This window comes from Branchiostoma floridae, chromosome 10 (assembly GCF_000003815.2).
Source record: "Branchiostoma floridae strain S238N-H82 chromosome 10, Bfl_VNyyK, whole genome shotgun sequence".
Classification (NCBI taxonomy): domain Eukaryota; kingdom Metazoa; phylum Chordata; class Leptocardii; order Amphioxiformes; family Branchiostomatidae; genus Branchiostoma; species Branchiostoma floridae.
This window is the reverse complement of record NC_049988.1, coordinates 3644538-3667021: the sequence shown is the minus strand read 5'-3', so window position 1 is coordinate 3667021 and position 22484 is coordinate 3644538. Positions and strand designations below refer to the sequence as shown.

At 39.3% G+C, this 22484-nt stretch overlaps 2 protein-coding genes and 1 long non-coding RNA gene across 3 annotated transcripts; 2 read left to right on the top strand and 1 right to left on the bottom strand.

Moving 5' to 3' along the window:
* The first annotated feature begins 1200 nt into the window (after window positions 1-1200).
* LOC118424389 (cytochrome c, testis-specific) lies at window positions 1201-6714 on the top strand. The gene is made up of 3 exons (XM_035832936.1): window positions 1201-1362; window positions 4706-4903; window positions 5672-6714. The coding sequence occupies exons 2-3, from the start codon at window positions 4717-4719 to the stop codon at window positions 5818-5820; spliced, it is 336 nt and encodes a 111-aa protein (XP_035688829.1). The 5' UTR covers window positions 1201-1362; window positions 4706-4716; the 3' UTR covers window positions 5821-6714.
* A 3190-nt stretch (window positions 6715-9904) lies between these two features.
* LOC118424390 (cytochrome c, testis-specific-like) lies at window positions 9905-11016 on the top strand. Its single transcript, XM_035832937.1, has 2 exons — window positions 9905-10095; window positions 10759-11016. Exons 1-2 carry the CDS (start codon window positions 9909-9911, stop codon window positions 10905-10907), a joined length of 336 nt encoding a protein of 111 aa, XP_035688830.1. The 5' UTR covers window positions 9905-9908; the 3' UTR covers window positions 10908-11016.
* Window positions 11017-20511: 9495 nt separating this feature from the next.
* LOC118424800 lies at window positions 20512-22084 on the bottom strand. Its single transcript, XR_004832249.1, has 4 exons — window positions 22000-22084; window positions 21668-21836; window positions 21363-21514; window positions 20512-20630 (listed from the first exon to the last, which is right to left on the bottom strand). It is a non-coding gene; the product is annotated as an uncharacterized LOC118424800 (long non-coding RNA).
* Window positions 22085-22484: the final 400 nt, after the last annotated feature.

Sequence of the window (22484 nt, the reverse complement as noted above, 5' to 3'; positions counted from 1 at the left end):
ATTGTAAAAAGCACAAGCTTATATAAGAAATAACGGCAAAAATCTGGGACATATTGGTGTTCATTACAACATTCATAAAGCATGCGAAACATCATAATGATCTGTATGTGCAGCTTATGATATGCAGTCATTCCGGCTATGTGAAAAGACCGCTCCCTTAAACCATTAATCCTGACGCAAAGAATGCACTGCTAGAATAGTCTTCAATTACCACTGTATGAACTATACCCTTGAGGTTTAGCCAAAAATCAATTCCCAAGGGAATGCATTCGTGCAATTTTCTAAATTCTTTCAAAGCGATCGTAATACTGTAGAAAATGCCTCCGCCCCTGAGGCGTCGCCAAAAAAGACGTTTTCACATCAGTCACTCATACTCATGATACTGTAAGTCGTACAATAGAAGAAGCTGAAAAATCAGCAAAAATGTAACGTAGAATAAGAATATGAAACAAGTACTAATGATCACAAATGTCATGTGTTCAATCATTTGTTCAACCTTCTAGATTTCATAGAGCTAATGAAGGCGACTTTCTTTGGTCAAAATATTTTTTTCTATTTATATTTTGGAGTTTCCAGTTGATTTTTATTTGATTTCATTTATTCCGCTGTATACAGATCTAGAGAAATGCAGCTAGGTCATATAATCAAATCAACATGTCTATTAAGACATGATCATAGCTCATGTTTGTATTTGATGTTATTTTTCACTCCTCTGGTGCGAAATTAAATGAAACAAACAAACAAACGCTAGAAGTGTTGGTGAAAGTATGTTGTGAACGTCAAAGTGCTTGATCTTTTAAAATTATGATATCAAATCAAGGCAAAACTACTTTCATTGTTTAGAGGTCTTTAGATTGCATCCTTGGGCACTCCGAAACTGATGTGAGGGTTCGCAGAAAAAAAGTTGGAAAAGATGTCTTCAAAAACGGTTATGAAAGCTAAACAATGCATTCTAGTAGTTCTGCCCATCCCTAGTCGGGTCCTAGTCTATTTTTGGGTGCACATTTCGTCTTGGAAATAGTAGAAATTTGCCACAAAAGAATAAAATAGACAGATTCATATGCCGGAGGAGTTGCCTAGCCGAAGAGTAGGAGCATAGTTTGCTTTTTCAGCCACATGTGGAGCCTGGTAGAGACTTAGAAAACCCATCAAGCCAAGCAGATCCTAAAGTTTGAATTTCGCGCCATTTGAATTCGGGATTGCCCCGGAAGTGACGTCTGGATGACGTCAGAGCGTTTTGTAAGGTATTTCCTACTGCGCCTGCGCTTGGTCAGATTGACCTTCACGAAGTTTCCGTACAGAGCTGTCAGGACACCGGTGTGTTCGCGTGTTTCTCTCAACTTTCTCCAATCTCAGCGAAAAGTAAGTCCCCCAAATCATCTAGGTCATCATTTTAACTCCATAGACAACATTGAGTACATTTTGGTGTAGTTTTTGAGGTAAAGAATATTGAAATTTATAGCTTTTATTCTGGGACCGGCATTTCTTTTTTCGCGGGCGCCATATTTCAGGACGCCGAGGACACGTAAAAGCATGTTTGGGGGGAGGGCACGGGAGGACAAAGCCAAGGGTACTCAAGTTCAGGGCTTTATTTCGTTACAAGCAAGATTTTTGTCTTTCTGGGTGTTAAATCTTGGTCAAAACATACCAGTGTGCGTAGATAGAAAAGGTTTTGGGTTACGCAAGCGAAGGGGAATACCTTACGAAAGGTATTTCGTAAACCAGCACGCGTCCTATACCGGCTTTTTTTTTAATGGGATGTCCCTAGAAACAGGCGATCATTTCCAACAATTAGTGCACTATTTTGTTAACAAAAATACTTAAAATTAGTCATATCTCTCTGATGCAGTTCCAAATATGGAGTTGTGTAGTGAAAAAAAGGTATTTTTATGATGTAAGAACGTGTTTGAACCGGCTCAAGTCACCGGAAGTTGAGTCACCTTCCAGACACGTAAGCCGGGGGTTGCGCAACGTGACTTCTTCCGCGCGTCCTTGTTCCGCGTGAGCATTTATTGTTAGCTAGGCTCCAAACTCCAAAGCAGGCTCCGCGTGTGGCTCCTTTGCTGTCGTTTTGTTGCATTAATCATGTATAGCTTTGACACCTGACCAGGCTGCTTGGGTTCCCTTTTGGGAGGTATTGGGGCTTATTTTGGTTTCTGTACATGCTGAAATTTTTACGGTGAACTTTTCACAGAAAATTTAAAATCACAGTGAAACTGAAAGTGCTTGTTGTGTCTTCTGTCAGCCTGCCCCCAATATTGTTTTACACTCCATAGCAGGCTCTCTGGTGCATTTTTTTTGGCTTATAATACATTTTTGCTGTTCATTTCTGTTTGTACTGGATCACTAATTGCCACTGTGACGCCAATACAAAAAGAAGAGGCCAGCAAAAGTTTATTACATGTATGAGCCGAAAAAGGCCCCAGAGAGCCTGCTATGGAGGCTACCATTTCTCCCTTCCATGAAGTTGAATTCGCATGAACTTACATGGGACTTACAGTGTGTTCCGTTAACGTTTTCTTATCAATTATCAGACTTCAGATATTTTTCGGTTTTTGACAGCTCAAAACCTGAAGACAGTGGATAGAACACAAATGACAAGGAAATAACACAAAATTTCCAACCAAGAAGCGTATGTATTCACTCACTCACTCACTCAGGTCCGCATGCTCCGGTATGGAGCGTAGCGCCTGCACACACAGATCTCCACATAGGTCTGTTGAGGGCCAGCACCCAGGCGGTGGTAAGGTCGAGGCCGGCAGCCCTCAGGTCGTCCTTCAGTTGTTCTTGCCAGGTATGCCTGGGACGGCCCCTGGGGCGGGACCAGTTGGGTGGGGTCGGCTCCCTCAGAAGGGCAGCTGTTTCCAGAGGTGGCTCCGTCCTGGCAATGTGACCAAACAGTCGTAGACGGGCCTGGCGCACCTTACTGGACAGTTGGGGTTGACTGGTGGTCTCGCGCAGGGTGGCATTGGATACATAGTCATGCCACCTGATCCCCAGGATTCTTCTTTGGCACTTAGTATCAAAGGCGTCGAGTCGACGCTCCTGGGCAGCAGTGAGAGTCCAAGTCTCTGCCCCGTAGAGAAGGATGGACAGCACGAGGCTGTTGTAGAGCCTTATCTTTGTCTGCGCAGAGATCTTGCTGCTGGTCCAAACCCTGTCCAGACTGGCCATTGCCGCGGCGGCCCGTATGTATGGAAGCTCGTAATACTAGTATACTGTAAATGCAAAAGTGTTCACGTTTGTCATGTGTTAGCGACATTATCTCCTTTCTGGGAAATTTAAAATAAAATCCCTGCAAACGTGAATGCAATTACAGTGATATCCAGTTGTCGTTTTTATTTGCAAATGATAATTTCACACATCGCAATTGCCAAAACATAGGTTGCCAATACCCAATCTGTCGAAAATTCAAAATTTGAAACAACTACCCCAGCACAGGACCTGTTGTGGGTCTGTAGCAATCTCCAAGCAGATGTTAGGAAGTAAAAATAGTGTTTCTCAGCTGCCTTTTTTTGTCACAGACTGTCACAAAGGAAGTTAGAAGCAAAGGAATATGTGATGATTTTGCTTCACAACATCTGCCTGAGAGTTGGTGCTAAATAGGGCCATACCATGTCCTTGGGAGGGGCGAAAAAGTCCTGGCCTTTAGGTCACATTAGGGAGTCACAGATATATTGTAGGGTCTATTTTAAACCATAGCTGCTGTACATGGACTGAGTTATGGTGTGGAGCTTGTGTGTATTCTTTGACATGACCTTCTGATGATGAGTTTACATAACAATATTTTGAAACCATTAAACAAGTATACTATAGTTTACTCGCTAACAAAAAGGAACTAGTGGATGCTACCGGAAACGTCTGACAGTTTCCAAAATCATATCCAGTTGCGTTACTGCTATTTGGCAAATATCATTACCTTGATATCTAACCTTCATCAACGATACTATAATGTCCTCGATCAAACCTAAGCTTTGATATTATCATACTCATTGTACTCTTGAACACTGAACCACTCTGAAGTTGGACAGTATTGTTTCAGAACTTGATTAAGTTTTCTTGCTAGATCTGTCCTAGTCTTTTAGACTGACTGATGACTCAATTTCTTGATGTTGTGCCCTTGGGAAAGGTACCTTACATAACTTACACAAGTATGCATACTCCACCCAGTTATACAAATGGCTATCCATGGTTGGGCAAGTCCAATGGTCCGATTGTCCAGGAAAAGTGAAAGTGTTGATAGGGCAAGCACAAGTCCTACCCCTACACCAAGATCTTGCCATGAATAATATACATGTACTTAGTAAACATGCTTTTCACAGTCATGGCATCAAACATTGGTCAACACAGAAAAAGAAAGCCAAAGATAGAAGAATTTTATTGCTGGAAGTGAATAAACAATGGCAAAGTGAACGGGCAAGTAAAAAGTTGGTTCAGGCAAGTAGATTTGTTATGAACTTGCTCGATAAGTCAAGTGATTTTTAAAAAAAAATTGTCCAACCCTGGTATCTGACTTGGAGAGGTTAAAGGCAATGGAAGGACAGGAATGGCCTCTGCCTTCCAATACCATGTCCAAAACATAGTCCAGATAATGTAAACAGCCAAGTGCCTCTATCGCCTGAAAAGAATTCTGGAACCACCTTTACCCTGTTCGTGTTTTAAAACGTATTGGACATAAACCTAAAAGTCACCTTCCTTGTTTCAGAAACAGAGACCATGGCGGATGCAGTTGCGAAAGGCAACCCAGAGAAGGGAAAGAAGGTGTTTGTACAGAAGTGTGCCCAGTGTCATACAGTAGAGGCGGGAGGCAAGCACAAGACTGGGCCCAACCTGAATGGTCTGTTCGGCCGCAAGACTGGACAGGCTGCAGGCTTCTCTTACACCGACGCTAACAAAAACAAGGGTAAGTGGAATATGAATGCTAGTGTTTAATATGCTGAAAGAAAATTGCATGTGAAAACAATGAGAAATGCAAGAAGTATAGCAAGAATTCCATACGGCAGAAAATGGAAGACATTTGTAGTCCTAGCATTAATCATATGATACTGTAAATGCATTTCACGGGGATTTAATTTTGGGGTAGCGGGAATAAGGTCAGGACTTTTCGCGATGGTTCTAAGTTCGCGGTAGCACCATGTACTGCAGTCTCTTACTGCAATGGAAAAATGTTCACGGTGGTTTAAAATTTGGGGTGAAGCGACCACCGCGAAAACCGCGAACATTAAAGTTTTAAACCACCACAATTTCTCAAAAGTTTCTGCATCAACAGTATTATGTAGCATTAATATAATACATGATATCAAACATTAATGTGCATACTAGTATAGTCTTCTATATATTGAAGTCCTTGTATTTTTTTACAAAAATTTTAGAAAAAAAGATTCCCCGATGTAAACTTTTTTTCTTAAACCCTAGCATTTTGCTGACAAATGTTATACGGTAGATTTTGAAACATTTGTAGCTTGTTTTTTAAGTCTGTGACTTTACTTACCACTCTGTAACTAAATGCTCTTTCTTTTGAGTTTTGGTTTGTTACTTCAGTTGTTTCTTGGTGACAAACTCAAAGACCCTGCAAACTATTGTTTCAACAAGGCTGTGAACTTGAAGTGCCGAAAATTGAATGGATTTACTTGATGTACAACTGAAGAATTTCTCCCTTTGTTCCTACCAGGAATTACATGGGCCGAGGACACCCTCTGGGTCTACCTGGAGAACCCTAAGAAGTACATCCCCGGCACTAAGATGGTCTTCGCTGGCTTGAAGAAGAAGGGCGAGCGAGCAGACCTCATCTCCTACCTGAAGCAGTCCACCGCTTCTTGATGCCGGCCCCGAGACGTCTCCTCCTCTGCCACTGCTTCTTACACTTACCTAGTGGTTTTCTTACGTATCCTATCTCTGAAGACGGATCCATGTGAAAGTGTTAAAGGAATTAGCCAACCTATTTCCTTATGCGCTTCCTTTTAGTAAATTATTGCCATGGCTGTAGTAATTGCTCTTACTTGTTACCAGGCTTGTTGCTGTACAGAAATTACAAGTGATTGTCTTGCCACTTAGCGATGCTTCTGTTTTCTAGACCCACATTGGCAGCTAGCTATAAGTTTAACAACACCCTTTTGTGATTGGTTTATTCCTTGAGACTTTTTGGCGACGCCTCAGGGGCGAGCCTAGTTTGGAGTTTGAAGTGAGGTTCCTGTGAGGTGGGTCATTATCATGGACTGAAATGTACTGAACAGAAATAAGAAGTGCGGAAATCACTTCAAATTTGTCTTCATTGATTGAATACTACAGCAGACTGCGTAGTTTTTAACTCGCTAAGATATTTTGAAAGTATGATATTGTGTAAGAATTTCTTTTTCGGAGTAAATTTCGTGTGATTTAAATTAGTTTAATTAGTTACTAGGAAAAATATGAAAATCGTTGTAGCAGATGGCTTGACATTAAAAGGGTGGACTAGGGAAAAATGGGGGGGTTATGTGGTCAAAATTAAAATGGTCAAAATTTCTGTAAAATTAGATGCACCACTACAGTTTTTCTGGCACACTTTTTAAGTAGTGTTGGACACTGATGTCTAGAAAAAAGTGCTTATGTATTTCCCTAGTCCAACCCTGACAAATAGTTCACCGTGTAGTGTGTTACAATACTCTGAACTGTGTTATCTATTCAAGAGTGCAGTTTGGTCTTCTGAAGAATATAATAAACATTTTGCTTGTAGGACCTGGCTGAAGACTGTTGAATGTCAAGTGGGGATACTCAGTCTCTTTTAGGTAATATCCTACCTTGCTGAATCCTTTTCACACAGAAAGATTGGGAACAAGATTTTTGTTGATCATGCATACAATGTACAATGAGGGAGAGAATGGGGTGATTCTGAATGATGGATTCTTCCGGCAAAGGGGATGTAGCCGGTGAAAACACCTTTCCATCGATCACACGCTGTTTTATGGTATAGAGCAGAATCCTTTTTTTTAAACATTTTATTCAATCCAAAATAAGGGGCCTCTGTGTTAATACACCTTTGCGGTTTTTCCATTTAAACATATTTGTTTTGGCAGCGGAAATACGTTATAATTGAGCAAGAAATGTACTAGATTGTTTTGGTTGATGGAAAAAAATATGTAGTACACAGTCGTCATTTAGGTAAATAGGCAGCAGAATTTGCCAGCCGTAATTAATAAACAAACCTATTTTCCAAGCAGAGGTTTCTTCGGGGGATAGCAGTGACTGCGATATCTTGTGGTCAATAGTACACCCGTCCATACCATAACCTCTGCTTGGAGCTACACAATAGATGCCAAGTACAAATGTAGTATAGATATCCATTGATGAGTTTGCGAGTTGACAAAGCAGTTCCCTTGACAGGATCAGTGAATCTGAATTCGAACATTGATATATTCGAACAGGCAAAGCAGTGGACAGAGCAGCATGGCGAACAATGAGGGCCCGCCTCAGTGACCAGAACTGACATGCGGTGAAGATGATGATGATGATGAAAGGAGATCGTTGACTTTATCTTTACTAATATTTAGTATTGATAACATGGGTCGTCAAACAAATAAATCCATCCTAGCCTAACTCCAGTCCTAAATCAAGTCAAAATCATTAAATGATAGCCCATTGAAATGATTGTCTGTTGGTTGTATCAAGTTGTTTTCGGTAATTAGTGAAAGTTGTTTTTTCGGTATTTAGTGAGACCCATATTGACAGTCCCAAACATAGAATACGATGAACAAAAAGACACCCAAATGATCCAAATTACAGAGAATATAGCGGCGAAATATTACGAGCGGACGACATGCAAAAGAAATGTTAAGACTTTATTTGACTGTCACACGACAAGTCAAGTAAATATCTCAACTCGCTCTAGCCCAATACATGTATATAATATGCCGTGATATTGACAAATGACTAAGGACATGTGACATGACAATATTAACAAGCCCATAATATTGACAGTTCCAAACATACAAACAAAATCACAAAGCCTGAACAAGATACAAACACATCTTTAACAAAAATAAGAGGAAAAACATCAACCAATGCCAAAACTGTACCAAACATGTCTGTTGAATCAGGAACTGGGGTCAAAGGTAAGGTTTCTTCAATGAGCGAGCTTTTCTCTTAGAACGAGCCGAACAATGGTTATAATGGTTATAAACTAGACCCAAGTGACTTTCTGGTGGAGAAGGATTTTTAAGCTTAAGATATGGGTTAGTACTTTTTTTAAAACCTTCATTGCATGTATTTTAATATGCTTTCCATTGAGCAGCCCTAACAACACATGTGTGACCTAGCTATAAACGTAAATAGCGACAGCTGTGAACAGCTGACAATACGACGCGCACAAAACACGCAAATCACGCAACATCTGCTTGATAGTATCCAATTACTGCAAGGCCTTGATAACACAGACTTGGACCAATACACCGCGAGACGTACATTTTGTAGGGGTGATTTCTGAAATTATTACATCGATTATAACAACCGCTATTTCAAAATGAAAGAAACGTGCATCATTTCGTAACTGAGTACAGACGACATGCCAAACCACATACGAATATGGCAAACGGAACATAGAGATATAGGTGAAGTAATAATTGAGTTTCTGCAGTAAAGTAGGTGTACCACAGGTGTGGGATCACGCATACAGGGCGTGATTCACAGGTGTATGGTAATTAGTAATTATAGTGCTACAGGAGTAGTCTGTTCATTCGACGCTTGGCGCGACACCCAGGAAACAACAAGATCGTTGTTCAAGGTAATGAAATGTTTGTTAGTGTAGCAAGTTCTTACCTCTGGCGAGAGTATAACAGATACTTGGTATTTTGTATTTAACAGTCCAATATAATCACCTCTTTGAACTTTGTTTTGTGTGTTTCAAAACATGGAGTGAATCATTTCAGAACGAAACCCCAGAGAAGATTGGTTGTTTGCGCTAAGGCTCTGGTGCACGTCCCCCATTTTTTGGGCCTTCGTACTTTCGGGAGCCTTTTTAGAGGTTGCGTGGCTGGCAAACAACGTATGCAGCTATGTATGCTGTGTTTAACGGTTTGGGTTACTCGATTACGAAAAATCGCGATGTTTGGATTTGGTTTGATGATCAATTTTGGATATTGATTTTTCGGTGTTTAATTGCATTTTCGAACTGCCGTTCTCGTTACGTTTGTACCTTTGGCAAATGAAAGTCTTCCTGTGGTGTCCACGCACTCGCACCAGATATATGGTAGGTCTATTTTAGATCATAGCTGTTGTACAAAGTTATGGTGTGGAGATTTTTATGTGTGTATCCTTTGACATGACCTTCTGATGATGAGTTTTCATAATGCAATATTTTGAAATCATTAGATGAATGATACTATAGTTAACTCGCTCACGAAAAGAACTAGAGGATGCTACCAAAAACTGTTTCTGAATCATATCCAGCTGCGATCTCTGCTATTTGGCGAATATCATTACCTTGATGTCTAACCTTCATCAACGATACTATAATTTTCTTGATCAAAGCTAAGTTATAAAATTATCATATTCGTTTGACTCATATCAAACTGAACCACTCTGCATTTGGACAGTCCGATTGTCCAGGGCAAGTAAAAGTGCTGATAAGGCAACCACAAGTAAGGTTTTCCATTGATAGAGATTCTAATATACTTCTTACTTTTTATAGTCATGAGATCAAGCAATGGTCAACATAAAAAACTAGAGGCAATAATAAGGATTACATTTCTGGAAGTGAAAATTCATAAAAAGTGACATTTTAATTTTGGGCAGGTGAAAAATTGTTTCTGGTAAGTATATTTTTTTGTGCTTGCCCGGTAGGACAAGTGAACTTGTCCAACACTGTTTACCCTGTGTTTTAAACTGTATTCAACGTGCTCCTAAAAGTCACATTTCTTGTTTCAGGAACAGAGACCATGGCGGATGCAGTTGCAAAAGGCGACCCGACGAAAGGAGCGAAGGTGTTTAAACAGAAGTGCGCCCAGTGTCATACAGTAGAGGCGGGAGGCAAGCACAAGACCGGGCCCAACCTGAACGGTCTGTTCGGCCGCAAGACCGGGCAGGCAGCGGGCTTCTCTTACACTGATGCTAACAAAAACAAGGGTAAGTGTAAAGATGAGTGCTAGTGTTACGCTGAAAGAAAATTGCATCTAAAAACAATTGATCCATGCAATACATTCTAAGTACATGTATATCAAGAATTGCATACGGCAGTAAGTAGAAAACATTTCTAGTCAAAACATTTATCATTTCTTACATGCTACGTGAACTTGCATAAAATACATTCTTTAATACTAAACTCGGCACAAGAAGTTTGGAATATCGACTTTGTTTCTGCATCAATTTCAATGTATTATATATCAATTAAAAGCTTGTGTGATTCCCTTTCCTATGGTATCAAACTCGTTATGATTATAAACTGATGAACAAGTACCAGGCCTGCTTACATATGCTTATGATGGCATATCATCATTTTAAATATGATTAGACATTTTTCAACAAGTAAAGGCAAAGTACCACTACGCTAATTGAAAATAGTGTGGTCGTCTTCTTTTGAGCGTGTTGGTTGCAAATTATAGCGTGTACGTAGTGGCCCTTTATGCTAAAATGCACTAGCTAGAACCCTGCTCCAGTATACGTAGTTTCCACTACTATCTCAAAGACCCTGCAAACTATTGCGAACAAGGCTGTGAACTTGAAGTGCTGAAAATGGAATGAATTTACTGTACCTACAACTTAAGAATTTCTTCTTTTTTCCCCTACCAGGAATTACATGGGCTGAGGACACCCTCTGGGTCTACCTGGAGAACCCTAAGAAGTACATCCCCGGCACTAAGATGGTCTTCGCTGGCTTGAAGAAGAAGGGCGAGCGAGCAGACCTCATCTCCTACCTGAAGCAGTCCACCGCTTCTTGATGCCGGTCCCGAGACGTCTTCTCCTCTGCCACTGCTTCTTACACTTACCTAGTGGTTTTCTTACGTATCCTATCTCTAAAGACGATGTACACGTGTATTTGTTTGCGCGCGCACAAGTTGATTGTAATAAAGTTTCAAGTTTCAAGCACACGCGCTAAGGGAGCAATAGGTTTTCCCAGTATACCCGAGGGAAGAGAAGTGTGTCACACTCACAGGGCGTTTCAATGTCTCATACCTTGCTATTTGTGATGGTTGACACGCAAGGTGGCGCTTTTGAATAGGTATAGTTGTAACCTTTATCCACATCGACAACAGCCCTAATTGAAGTGTTAATGTGTTCAAGTGTAACGTTACAATAGATCAGACACTGCATTCACTGTGGCCAAACATCATTTTAATTCATACTGAGAACAATACGTTTAGTGCGACCACTTGGCACGCGAGATCTGTGTGCGTTGTTACTGTCTTGTTGTATGTTGTAAATTGTATCATTTTAAATCACCTGCGTCAACTGGATAAGCAAGACATTTACTGTATGTTTACGATACCTTATCGTTATAATAGGGATTGGTTCCTTTTTGTCACATACGAGATTGCAAGCCCATACCAAAGGAACATAAACTTCCCTGGTATTACTATTAAAACAGATGTTACAGTTGAAGAAACCATGATGTTCAAAACTATAAATAAATAAATCAGTTAGGCACTTAAATAGTTTGTTATAATAGGTGTTTACTTAACGCTAGGAAGCAAATTAGAAGGTTAGCTTACGACATTTGCCATTTATACCAAACTATTTTGACTTTTAGTAAAACACGTTTGCAGAGAAATTTTTTGTTTGCAATTTGACAAAACGTAACCAGTGATACATTATTCATATCTTCTGATTCTTATTTTTGATTGAGCTTCACTCATTACAAAGAAACGTAAGACAAGATAGTGGGATTGATAATTTAGTTAAAAAGAAAACATACAAGATACTTCTATATTCTGATGTAATGATAACATCGCTTTTGATAATATTACAGCAAACTTCTCATTCCATATTACATAGTCTTTTTGTAAGGTAGATCCATTTCGTATAACATTAAATTATGTCGCAAACGCGGCACCTTGTACAATTGTTGTGCAACAAGAATTGAATAAAGTTATTCTTGTATCGCGATGCGATAATTACAAGTACTATATAATTGAGGATACTACAATGGCAATTACAAGTCCTGTTTTATGATAGAGAACAGTTGGTTTAAACTTTACACACTAATCATTAAACAATTTGTGATTTTGTTTCAGGGGGATTGATTATTAGGACTAGGCAAGAATTAACAAAAATGTTGTGTATCAAACATGGGTTTATTTTCACACAGAAATGGATTATCCCGTACACACAAATATGTAGAACACATAGAACGTAAGTACCCAGTACGCACAATAATTCCTAGCCTGCTACCTGCGCATTACATACGTACGTACAATAGATGTTTTCCCAACACAGAACACATTGACTGCATCAAATATTTTAGAACATATATATATATATATATATATATATATATATATATATATAGGGATTCGCAGGATAAAAGCCTGCAAAAGATCTGGCATATTCAAATAACCGACATTGCGGAATAAAAAAATGACTATCAATATTAACATAGAAATTACGCACATGCAAAAATCTTCTTATAACTCAATATCAACAAGTGTACACTTGGAATGTGGAACTTCGAGAATACTCAGAAAGAGTCATTTTGGTCGATAATGTGTTCTATATGTTGCACACAGTTTTCTAGTAAGGTGTTTAATCATCAACGTCCAAGAAATCAGACTTTCGGTCGACATGTTATACATGGCGTTGTGTACTTTAGCATTCCACATCTGCCATAGGAGTGGCAGACCTGGATGAATTTGACTGAGCAGAGTCCGGTCTTACATCATGACCAGGAAGCTCTTTATTCGCCCGTTTCTGACGCCTTTTGCGAAATTCGTCAATCTCTTCACGTAGATCGTCTACTGGTTCAAGGTCTAGTCTATGAGCCTTCAGGTTTGGTGTACAGCCGTTCCTTTCATACCAAGCAGTTATGGCTACCCTGTCATAAATGCAACCATCGCTTGCACGCACTGGGTCTTTCATTACACTGTTGCTTATCGGGCAGATATACTTGCTGGGAATAACTTCATTAGACCTAGTGTACTCGTAGGTCCCATCTTCACGGAAAGCTGACAGAATAGCATGTGCTTTAGCAAGAGGTATGCCGATGTTTACCAGGTCTACCTCTTTACATGACTGAAGACGTTCATACGTGAACCGATTTTCTGCCATGATATTGATGTAGTCATCGAAGCCGTTTATCTTCAGGAAGTTCCAAAGTCTGTCATCTGAAAGCGAGAAATAGAGAGGTAAACCTTTCAGAACAATATGGAATGAAGGATATTCAAGATAACATAAGTTCAAATGTATTTGATATTTTAACATCATTTATTAGTCATCGAATGTGTCGATCGTGTGAATATGATAAACATTGTCTGAATAAATAAGTTCCACACTACAGCGACCCTCCATGACACGGTAACAAGGTTACAAATTTATACCCCGCTTGATATTGCTTCGACCAAACACCAATAAACTAGAAAGCATAAAACGGATTCCTTTCCAGTGACTGTTTGACTTGTCCGGGATGCGTTTTTTTTTACAAATAAGGCCATGTTGATTTGATTATATATATGGAAGTCTTCCTCTAGGAACCCCAAATTGACGTTGGCATTCTGTGACTTCGGTATACGTTTTCAAAGACTTTTGGGCCCTTGCAGCTTGTCTTGAAACATCAGGGGTGTATTTTTTTTTTTAAATTTTTGAAACAGCATTACGAAGGAAATGGGATTAATGGACTATGGGTAGTTAGGCAGGCAACGAAGGCTTTCTTTACGGTTTTATAGCAGGTAGCTTCGACAAAAAGTACACAGAAATACAACGTATGATACATAGGAGTAACTTAGCATAATGTTTTAGAGAATCTGTCGTTTAAGTCTTTTGTCCATAGTCTTCATTCTTAAATGACATTTCTAAGTGACAGCTTTTGACGTCAGAGTGTTGTTTTGGAACTGCAGCGGCGGAAATGAAGTTGGCATTCTATGACATTAGTATACGTTTTCCAATACTTTTTTATTCTCAATCTTTGGCGTATGTTTGACCATTTTGCAGCCGCTTCGTTCTATTTACAGTATGGTTGAAAACTTTTCCTCGGAAACAACAGAAAATTGATGCGCGGGCTGATGTCATCCATGTAATCAAATCAACATGGCCTAATTTCTCGATCAAAGGCTTACCAACTAACACTGTGTAGTTATTTTCATTCTCGCATGCCACGTTGGAATTCCCAGTCGTTGCCATACCGACGGTGTTGTTCACCAGTGATGCCTGGCTGCTGCTGTCCACTGAGAACCGATCTTTAGATGACGCGTATGCAGGAATGGCGTATGCTCCGTCAGGTTCAATCTGTCGGTATGAGAACGGGACATATTTGCCAAGTTACAGTAGCACAGGTGGAACACACCAATTGTTTATAATAGGTACAAGCTATGAAAGACCGGACTGTTAGCTTTGATCCGCTTACATCAAGAAAGATCCATACTTATTTCGATAAGTGTGGTGGGTTCTTTACCATACTCGAGGTGTGGCGATTCTCAAACTTGTGGGCTCCAGTTGCAATGAAAACTTGGTACTCAGTTTCGTCTGATGTAAACTAATTCTCTAATAAATTACCTGTCTTGCCTTTGTAACAGACCCGTTTTCAACACGTCTTGCACCAATTAAGGACTGATAATTGTCTGGAAAAGAAAACACAAAAGACATTAATAGTAATTCTTTGAAACATGAATATCGCATGTTGATTGTCATCATTCCTAGCCGCTTCAGAAGCAAGAAATTATTTTCCGTTGCTTCTGCGATTTGTTTAGCGACATATTGCCCAACCCAATTAAACATTTTATAACTTGCAAATATGCGCTACCGAAAGTATTTGCTTATCAAGTATTATAATTCAGTTCATGTTAATTTTGTCATGGATCGAGGTCATGATCATTAAGCATGGTTTTATCGAGAATAAAATCAAATGAGTTTTACGTTTCAAATTTCATAAGTTCTAAGTTAACATTGCCTCATTATCTCGATGCAAAATGTAGGTTACTTGATGTCAAATTACACATGGTTGTCGCATATTGCAACAATGTAAGTGATTTATGATGACACTAGTAAGGCTAACGTAACATTTCCACAAAGGGGCCCGGCCGGGCAGTTTTGGGGAACGAAAAGTACGATATGAAAGACAACAAAAACACAAAACGGACCAAAAATAAGTCAACAGCATGCCTTGTGCATATTTATTGGCATGAAATTTAATTTTTTGTTTCCTCAAACAGCCCGACCGCGCCCCGGGTAGGAAATGTGACGTAGGCCTAACGAGAATACAATGATAGGTCGAAGCTGGTATTTCAATGGACCCGATACAGCTTTTTTTTTAAATTTCAAATAGAAAAGTTATATGTATGTTTTTAGTCCTTCTTCGCCTTTTTATCCACTGCTGCGTATCTTACTTGTAGTACTTCCTCTTAGGTCTTCGTAGGTTCTGAGGTTCCCATCTCCAAGTTCTGGTCGATCTGGCTGACGTCCAAGTTGGAGGCCGGTATTCTGGTTGTTGTTGCGGTATCTGGGCAAGATAATATCAAGACAATTTCTTGTTTTTATTATCTTATAATTTAATAATAAGAATTTAATGTATTCGACCATACTGTACATCTTTATGATTACAATAGATAGATATACATGTATACTACAAATTTCGGTACACTGTCTATTATTCGGTATATGCTCTGTGTGTTTATTCACTCGTTCAACCTTCCTGATATCTTAGATTTCATGATAAAGGCAACTTTGCTGAACTTTGATGTGGTTCCAAGAAGATGGCTTTAATATAATCGAATCAAAATGGCCATAAAACAGTAACTGGCGTGTTATACATATACAACGATTTCACTCTTCAAGAAGAAGTGTCCTGCAAATTTGTTATAAACTGTAAGATATGAATAGGTTTGAGAATGTACAGTTTTTGGTCACTTAACTTGATATAGCTCACCTCCTTCTCTTTATCTTCTCACGTCTCCAATAGACAATAAAGACAGACAGACCGATGCCTATCAGCACTACTGCCACGCTGGACACAGCGATGATTGCGACTGATGTGGAGGACAACCCATCTGGTGGTCAATGGCAAGCAGATAGATAAATCGATAAAATTGTATTTTTTTTCTAATATCACGTATCTAGTACTTACAAGCTAGGGGATTGTCAGGACAAAGTAAATTACAAAAGGTTGTAAAATGAGATATATGTACCTTCTGTGAGCAGCGTACAATATGTGGCGAAAGACACATCGTCCACAGCTATGTCACCCTGGCCTCCCTTTCCCACCACGGCTTCTAGAATAACCTACATAAGGAGTACGATTATGGTTTGGTTAACCCCAACCATATGCATGGGTTATGAGGAGAATGAACATGTCATGAACATGTCAAGCATTGCTCTGATCTTTATACTATGTCGTAGGGTCTTGACATTTTACAAAATGTTCAGACGACTCGTATTTGCTTTGTTTGATCAAAACATCAAATATCATATTGAACGTCATAATTTTCTTAGTACACTTATCCACAAGAAATTTAAATGTAAGATCTGTGAGTGAACTTCACGTTGTCAAAGTTTCCTTAGTTATCTTTTTAGTACCTGATAGTTCCTGTTGTTAGTGCCAATGCTGACCGAACCAAACAGCCAGCCCCTCCCCTGTTGGCCCTGTCGTCTCCACACTTCTTCTGTTGATCCGTTCTTCACATCCCTTACCAGAACATGCAGACTGCCGATGCTGCGGCCTTGCATGTGGTAGAAAAATCGAAACTGGACGGGACAAAAAGTAAAAAAAAATATAAAAGGAGGACACTAGCATTGTTCGTAAAGGAGAAAAGATCAGGAAAGCTCGTTCAATCCCGCATCTTCTGCTGTTGGCACGAAGTGTACGCTCAAATATATAGATACAAAAATGTAATTGTTTAACACCAGTACCTGACATGGAGTGCCAACCGAAAAGACGGGACTGACGAGTTGAGCTTTCTGCCCTTCACTGCTGCCTGACGAGTCGATGAATATGTAGAAGCCTGTGGGGAAAATAGGGGTATCGAATATCGAAGATCGATATTGTTTACATGCTAGTTTCTTTGAAATATGGAACATTGAAAAATGCTTTTAGGTACCTTGACATATTGAACATTGAAAGTACATTTCAACATAGAAAGCACACTTATTTTGCACGGAAGAAATAATGTTCGTAAATGATCGTTTCATTTAAAAGTACATTGACACAGTCGCTACTGGTAGTACCTAGTGGATTTTGATGAGTGTGGTCCACCGGTGGCCCAGTGCCACTGGTACTTGTTGTTTCTCTGCCCCGTTGGAATCCGATGTCACCTGAACCAGCTGACCAGGAACACAAGTCTTCTTCGAAATCACATCGTCTTGGTCCTGTGAATTTAATGTTAAGGTATTTCACCTGGCTAAATTGGCATTTTAACCTTCCATTGTTTTCTCATTAATGAATTAAGAAAGAATGGAACCGTAACGAATAATGATTCTAATATAAAGGAATTATAAATCTGATTTTTTGGGCCATATTGATGACGTCGTCAGGTTTTATTGCCCCTAATATTATTTTTTTCTATGACAAAATACAGTACATTGGTACATACCACTGCAATAAAACTAACTAATAAAGGTCAAAATGCCAATTTAGCCAACCTAAATACCTTAATACGTAAAAAAATAAGTATTTTTTGACAATGTGGTGATCATAGATCCATCACTTACATGCCTTCTTGATATGCCAATGTAAAGCTGAAATACCTTTATCGCAGTCCGATTCGTCGCTTCCATCCACGCAGTTATCTTGATAATCACATACATAGTCCAATGAAATGCATTCACCACTGCCGCATTTAAAGGTGGACGATGTCGCTGTACAACCGTCATTATCTGTAAAAGAAAAGAGGTACCGAAAAAGATACCATTGTTTGTTTGTTTGTTTTATTACGATCTCCATTAGTGTACATTATCATGACACTACTCTTCCTGGTGTCATACATACATAATAAGATTAAAATGAAATACATGAAATGAAAAACAGCTTAACAACAAATGCAGATAATTTAGCGTAAAATGATAAGCAGAGGTCAGAGGTTAAAATAAAGAAACCAAAGTGATCATACATTACAAAAAATGAATAGCATTGTCAAGACCTTTCCATTGCATGTGTATGTTTCTAAACGCTTTACTTGGTTTGAATAGTATTTCATGCTGCAGAACTCAATTATTAACTATGTTGGCAATAGTCGTGTTACAGTATAAACACAAACACATGGACAACACAAAAAAGCCTTACCAATGATACAGCCAGGTGTTAACGTTATGTCATCTATCGCTATCGACCCCTCAGACGGTATCACAATAGACCCTGTGAAGGAGACCTAGAACAAAATGATCGAGGTGTAAAGGGTACATAAAATTGACACAATCAATTGATCCAAGGCTGAAATATTGAAGCTATACAAAGCGTTAATGTTGGTATTAGATGCAAACATTATCTAAGATTATATCAAATAGAAAAGTTTAATTATCGGCGTATTATTAATGATAGTTTATTGCAAAGTCTTGTCTAATTGGGCTAATTGAAATCAACACGAAAGTGTACAAACAGTGTAGAACAGTATGGAATATACATATCTACTCTAGTCTAAAAGCTAACACTAAACTGTAACTGGTAACAATATGAATGAAACACAAACCTGGAACGGCGTTCTGTCCGTGATTGGCACCTCTTGTTTGAGCCAGGTCGGACCTTGTGAAACACTTTGCTGCCATTCTAGCCTCGCCACCGTCCTTGATGCGACACGAACAGAAAGGCTTGCGTCACCGACGTTCATGTAGTAGTGAAACAAAAGCTATTAGGAGGAGACACAAGATATATATACGTTAGAGGAGTGGCATTCAATAATGTTATGACCTCACCACTAAAAGAATTGACCAAAATTTCGGATTAAAATTTCCAACAACCATTTGCTAAAATCTAATAAATAAGACTCAAATTGATCATTCTCAGACTGATAATTCCTCTGCATGTGACAGTGTTACTATATCTCCTGTGTGCTGCTGTTTTGTATCAAATACGAGTAGTAAGGCATTATGTATTTTAGATATTTCTCCGACATAGTGATACACTGATATTACTGTGCTAAGTAAATATAGTTTAAATGTTTTATCCCAATACTATTTTAATTTGTCTGTCTGCAACGATTCTTAAGATCTGTGTCTTTGCAATGATTTATAATCTTCAATTCTAACCACTTTGATATCATGATGTTAACGGTTTGTTATGACACTTTGCAATTCAGTCGTGAGATGAGGCTGCCATGCCAATGTCAGTGTTTTGAATTTCGAAATAAACCAGTCATATATAATATCCAAATCCAACACGTCTGCCATAAACTAAATTCAGATAATGGCCAGAAAGAAGAACAAGCACACTTACTGAACAATTATTACCACTGGAAATGAAGTATGTAGGAAGTAGTAAGTTGGCATTTGCTTCCTTGGCGCCAGTTAGGTACAGGAAATATCCGTCTGTGAATTTAAAAAAATGCCGATGTAAAAATGCATATTGTCAATAGTGTGATGGCTCAATTGAGTCTTATTCATTTCTATGAGGTTTCGCACAATTCAGACAAATCATCTCTATCCATGGTACATTCAAAACGCTTGTGCTGTAACGCTAATTCACCGTTATTCGTGGGGTAACCTAGATTCGTTGTTTTTTTTAAAAAACTGGGTATTTAGAGATTTCCGGTCAACGACGTGGGTTTCAAATATTAAAACTTTCAAGATATGACAATGTGAAACTACCTTCCATCGACTTAACGATCCCCAAGTACCCTATTTTTATATGCAATGAATATAGGTTACCCTACGGATAAAGGTGAACTAACGTTACAAGACGGCAGGGGATGCCACTAACCTGTTTGACCCTCGTGGTCAACCAAAGGAGCCCCTACTTCAGACCCGCCGAATCCTCTTGTCCAGTCAGTACTGTCAGTTTTCAGTTGGACCCAGTTACACAAGCCGTTCTGGAAGTTACATCTACCTGGGTAGCTTCCTGTTCAGGAAATTTGGAGAGGTGATTTTATATTAACTGCAAAAATCTAAACACTAATGTCACTTCCCCGAACTGAAAGGACTATGATTAAGTAGTTGATAGATTTTGATTAATCAGAAAGGAAACCACTTATACCCCCTTTACTAGGAAGACGCTCTCACCGCGCGCTCTCTGAACCTAGAATTTGACACTTAGAACGCTCAACGAATTGTGTAGAAAAGAAACGACTTTTTTAAAACTTTGTGTGCTTTGCTGTCCTCTCAGTTATACTTTTACATGCTGCATGATGTACCCAGAATGACATCAGCATTTACACATATTCTATTTAGGTTGTCTGGTGGAAAGGTGGCCTTACCACAATCACTTTCATCACTCCGATCCCCACAGTCGTCTGTGAAGTCACACTGGGCAGTTTGAGGCAGACAGACAGCGTTGTCACATACAAACTGGTCTGGTCTGCATTGATGCCACTGACCTAGACATGCAAAATATATCACGGTTGCACAATTTACGAGTAATAAAAGGCGTATACATAACCGATATGTCAAGAGTTTATAAAAAATTACCAAACCTGAACATGGAGTGAAATGGCTGCCCATAAATTATAACTATATTATCTTAAGAAAACTGTAAATATCATTATTTTAAAGAGTATACCTCTTTTCTTAACAGATACATGTAGCTGTTTGAACGTTTGTTACGCCTGCCATGTAATACATAACTAATGCGTTAAAGAAAAATAATGATGATCGCATAAGATCTGAAATGACATCTTGCTTTAAGAAAAGGGGATGTAACATGTGGTGTTAAGCAAGCAGCAGAGACTAACATGTTAACATGGTGACACGCATGCCGAGTAGAAGAGCCTGGCAGAAGGTTAGACCCTTCCAGACTGAGAAGATAGCTGAAGAGAGACTCCGAGAATAAACCAGAAGAATGTACAGTTCGGTGTGGTGTCAGTAGTGATTGCAAACCTACCAAGACGTAGAGGCACAGTCCAAGTCGATTACGGATGTTTGACAATTTTTGGCCATAGGTAATAGAGGAAGCTTCCAAAACAAATGAGCTAATTTATTATAAGAACCTAAACTTACTTCTGTTTTTACTGAGAACGAGATATCTAATTGCACTTGCCAGCTATATGTAGTTTGGCGTGACATGTAAAATATTTCTCGCATATGAAAAGGAAAAAGAAATCTGTACCCACCTACACATCTGACAGACACATCTTTGGCATGGTTGCAAAGTGGACTCCAGTTTTCCCACGGCTTCGTGCGACATTCCGAGATTCTAGACTTGTTCCTGGTGTCGCAAGTGACGTCATCTAGTAGGATGGGTGTTGAATCAGGCGCAGGATACCTTAATTAATGGAGGAAAACAAAATGCTACTAAGAATCTCAGAAGAGCATTGCTTCAATTGACATTAGCCATGTTGATTTGATCAATATGGTCTCAGTACAGACCAGCCAGAGTGTTTTATCAATTTTTTTTCTATCGTCACCATGTTCTTACCTAGAATCTGTCCAGACAGACGCCCTGTACCCCAGTTGAGCACACACCACATCAGCGCTAGTCTGTGTCCAGCCGATGTTACAGATGGTTCCCCAGCGGTGGTTGTAGTAGATCTCCACACGGCCTTCGTCAAACCTGGAACCGTCAACTAGGCGGACACTTCCGTCAACTATTAAAGACAAATAAACAAACTTCATCTATAGTCGGTAATATCGGACAGCACTTCATCGATCTGTTGCAATGTAGCGATGATAAGATCGGTTTCTAAATGTTACAACACCACGGTCTTGGGCCAAATCTATAGTCTATTACCTTCCAAAATGAATTCTTACCTTCTCGTACACAGTCCCATGAGAAGGAGATATCGTCAATAGCAATCCTAGCATCTCGACCGTATCCGATTACACCCTGAATAATTACCTGCAGTTCAAAGGAAATGAAAATCGGAAGTTAAGTGGAGGGTCATCAAATAGACTTTCCATTTATGGTGCTCATGCAGAAACAATCAATTCAAATCCCTTCACGCTAAGATACATTTCGATACCCCACGTGTTTACCACCACTGTAAAGCTGGGCTTGCCATACTAAATGCAGGAACTTACGCAGTGGTTTAATGTTCGTGCGTTTCGCAGTGGACACTTCAACGCGAACTTAAAACCACCACGAACATTTTTCCACAGTGCCACCGCGAACTTAAAACCACCACAAAAAGTCCCTTTTCCTGTTACCGTGAAATTAAATCCCCGCGAACTTAAATGCATTTACAGTATTTGTTTTGGTTGAAAAGTGGAAGGTCAACTCAGGCGGTTCAACAAGT

Coding starts and splice junctions, on each gene's coding strand:
- LOC118424389 (XM_035832936.1), top strand. CDS start 4,717: ATGGCGGATGCAGTTGCGAAAGGCAACCCAGAGAAGGGAAAGAAGGTG. Junction 4,904..5,671: donor CGACGCTAACAAAAACAAGG/GTAAGTGGAATA, acceptor TGTTCCTACCAG/GAATTACATGGGCCGAGGAC.
- LOC118424390 (XM_035832937.1), top strand. CDS start 9,909: ATGGCGGATGCAGTTGCAAAAGGCGACCCGACGAAAGGAGCGAAGGTG. Junction 10,096..10,758: donor TGATGCTAACAAAAACAAGG/GTAAGTGTAAAG, acceptor TTCCCCTACCAG/GAATTACATGGGCTGAGGAC.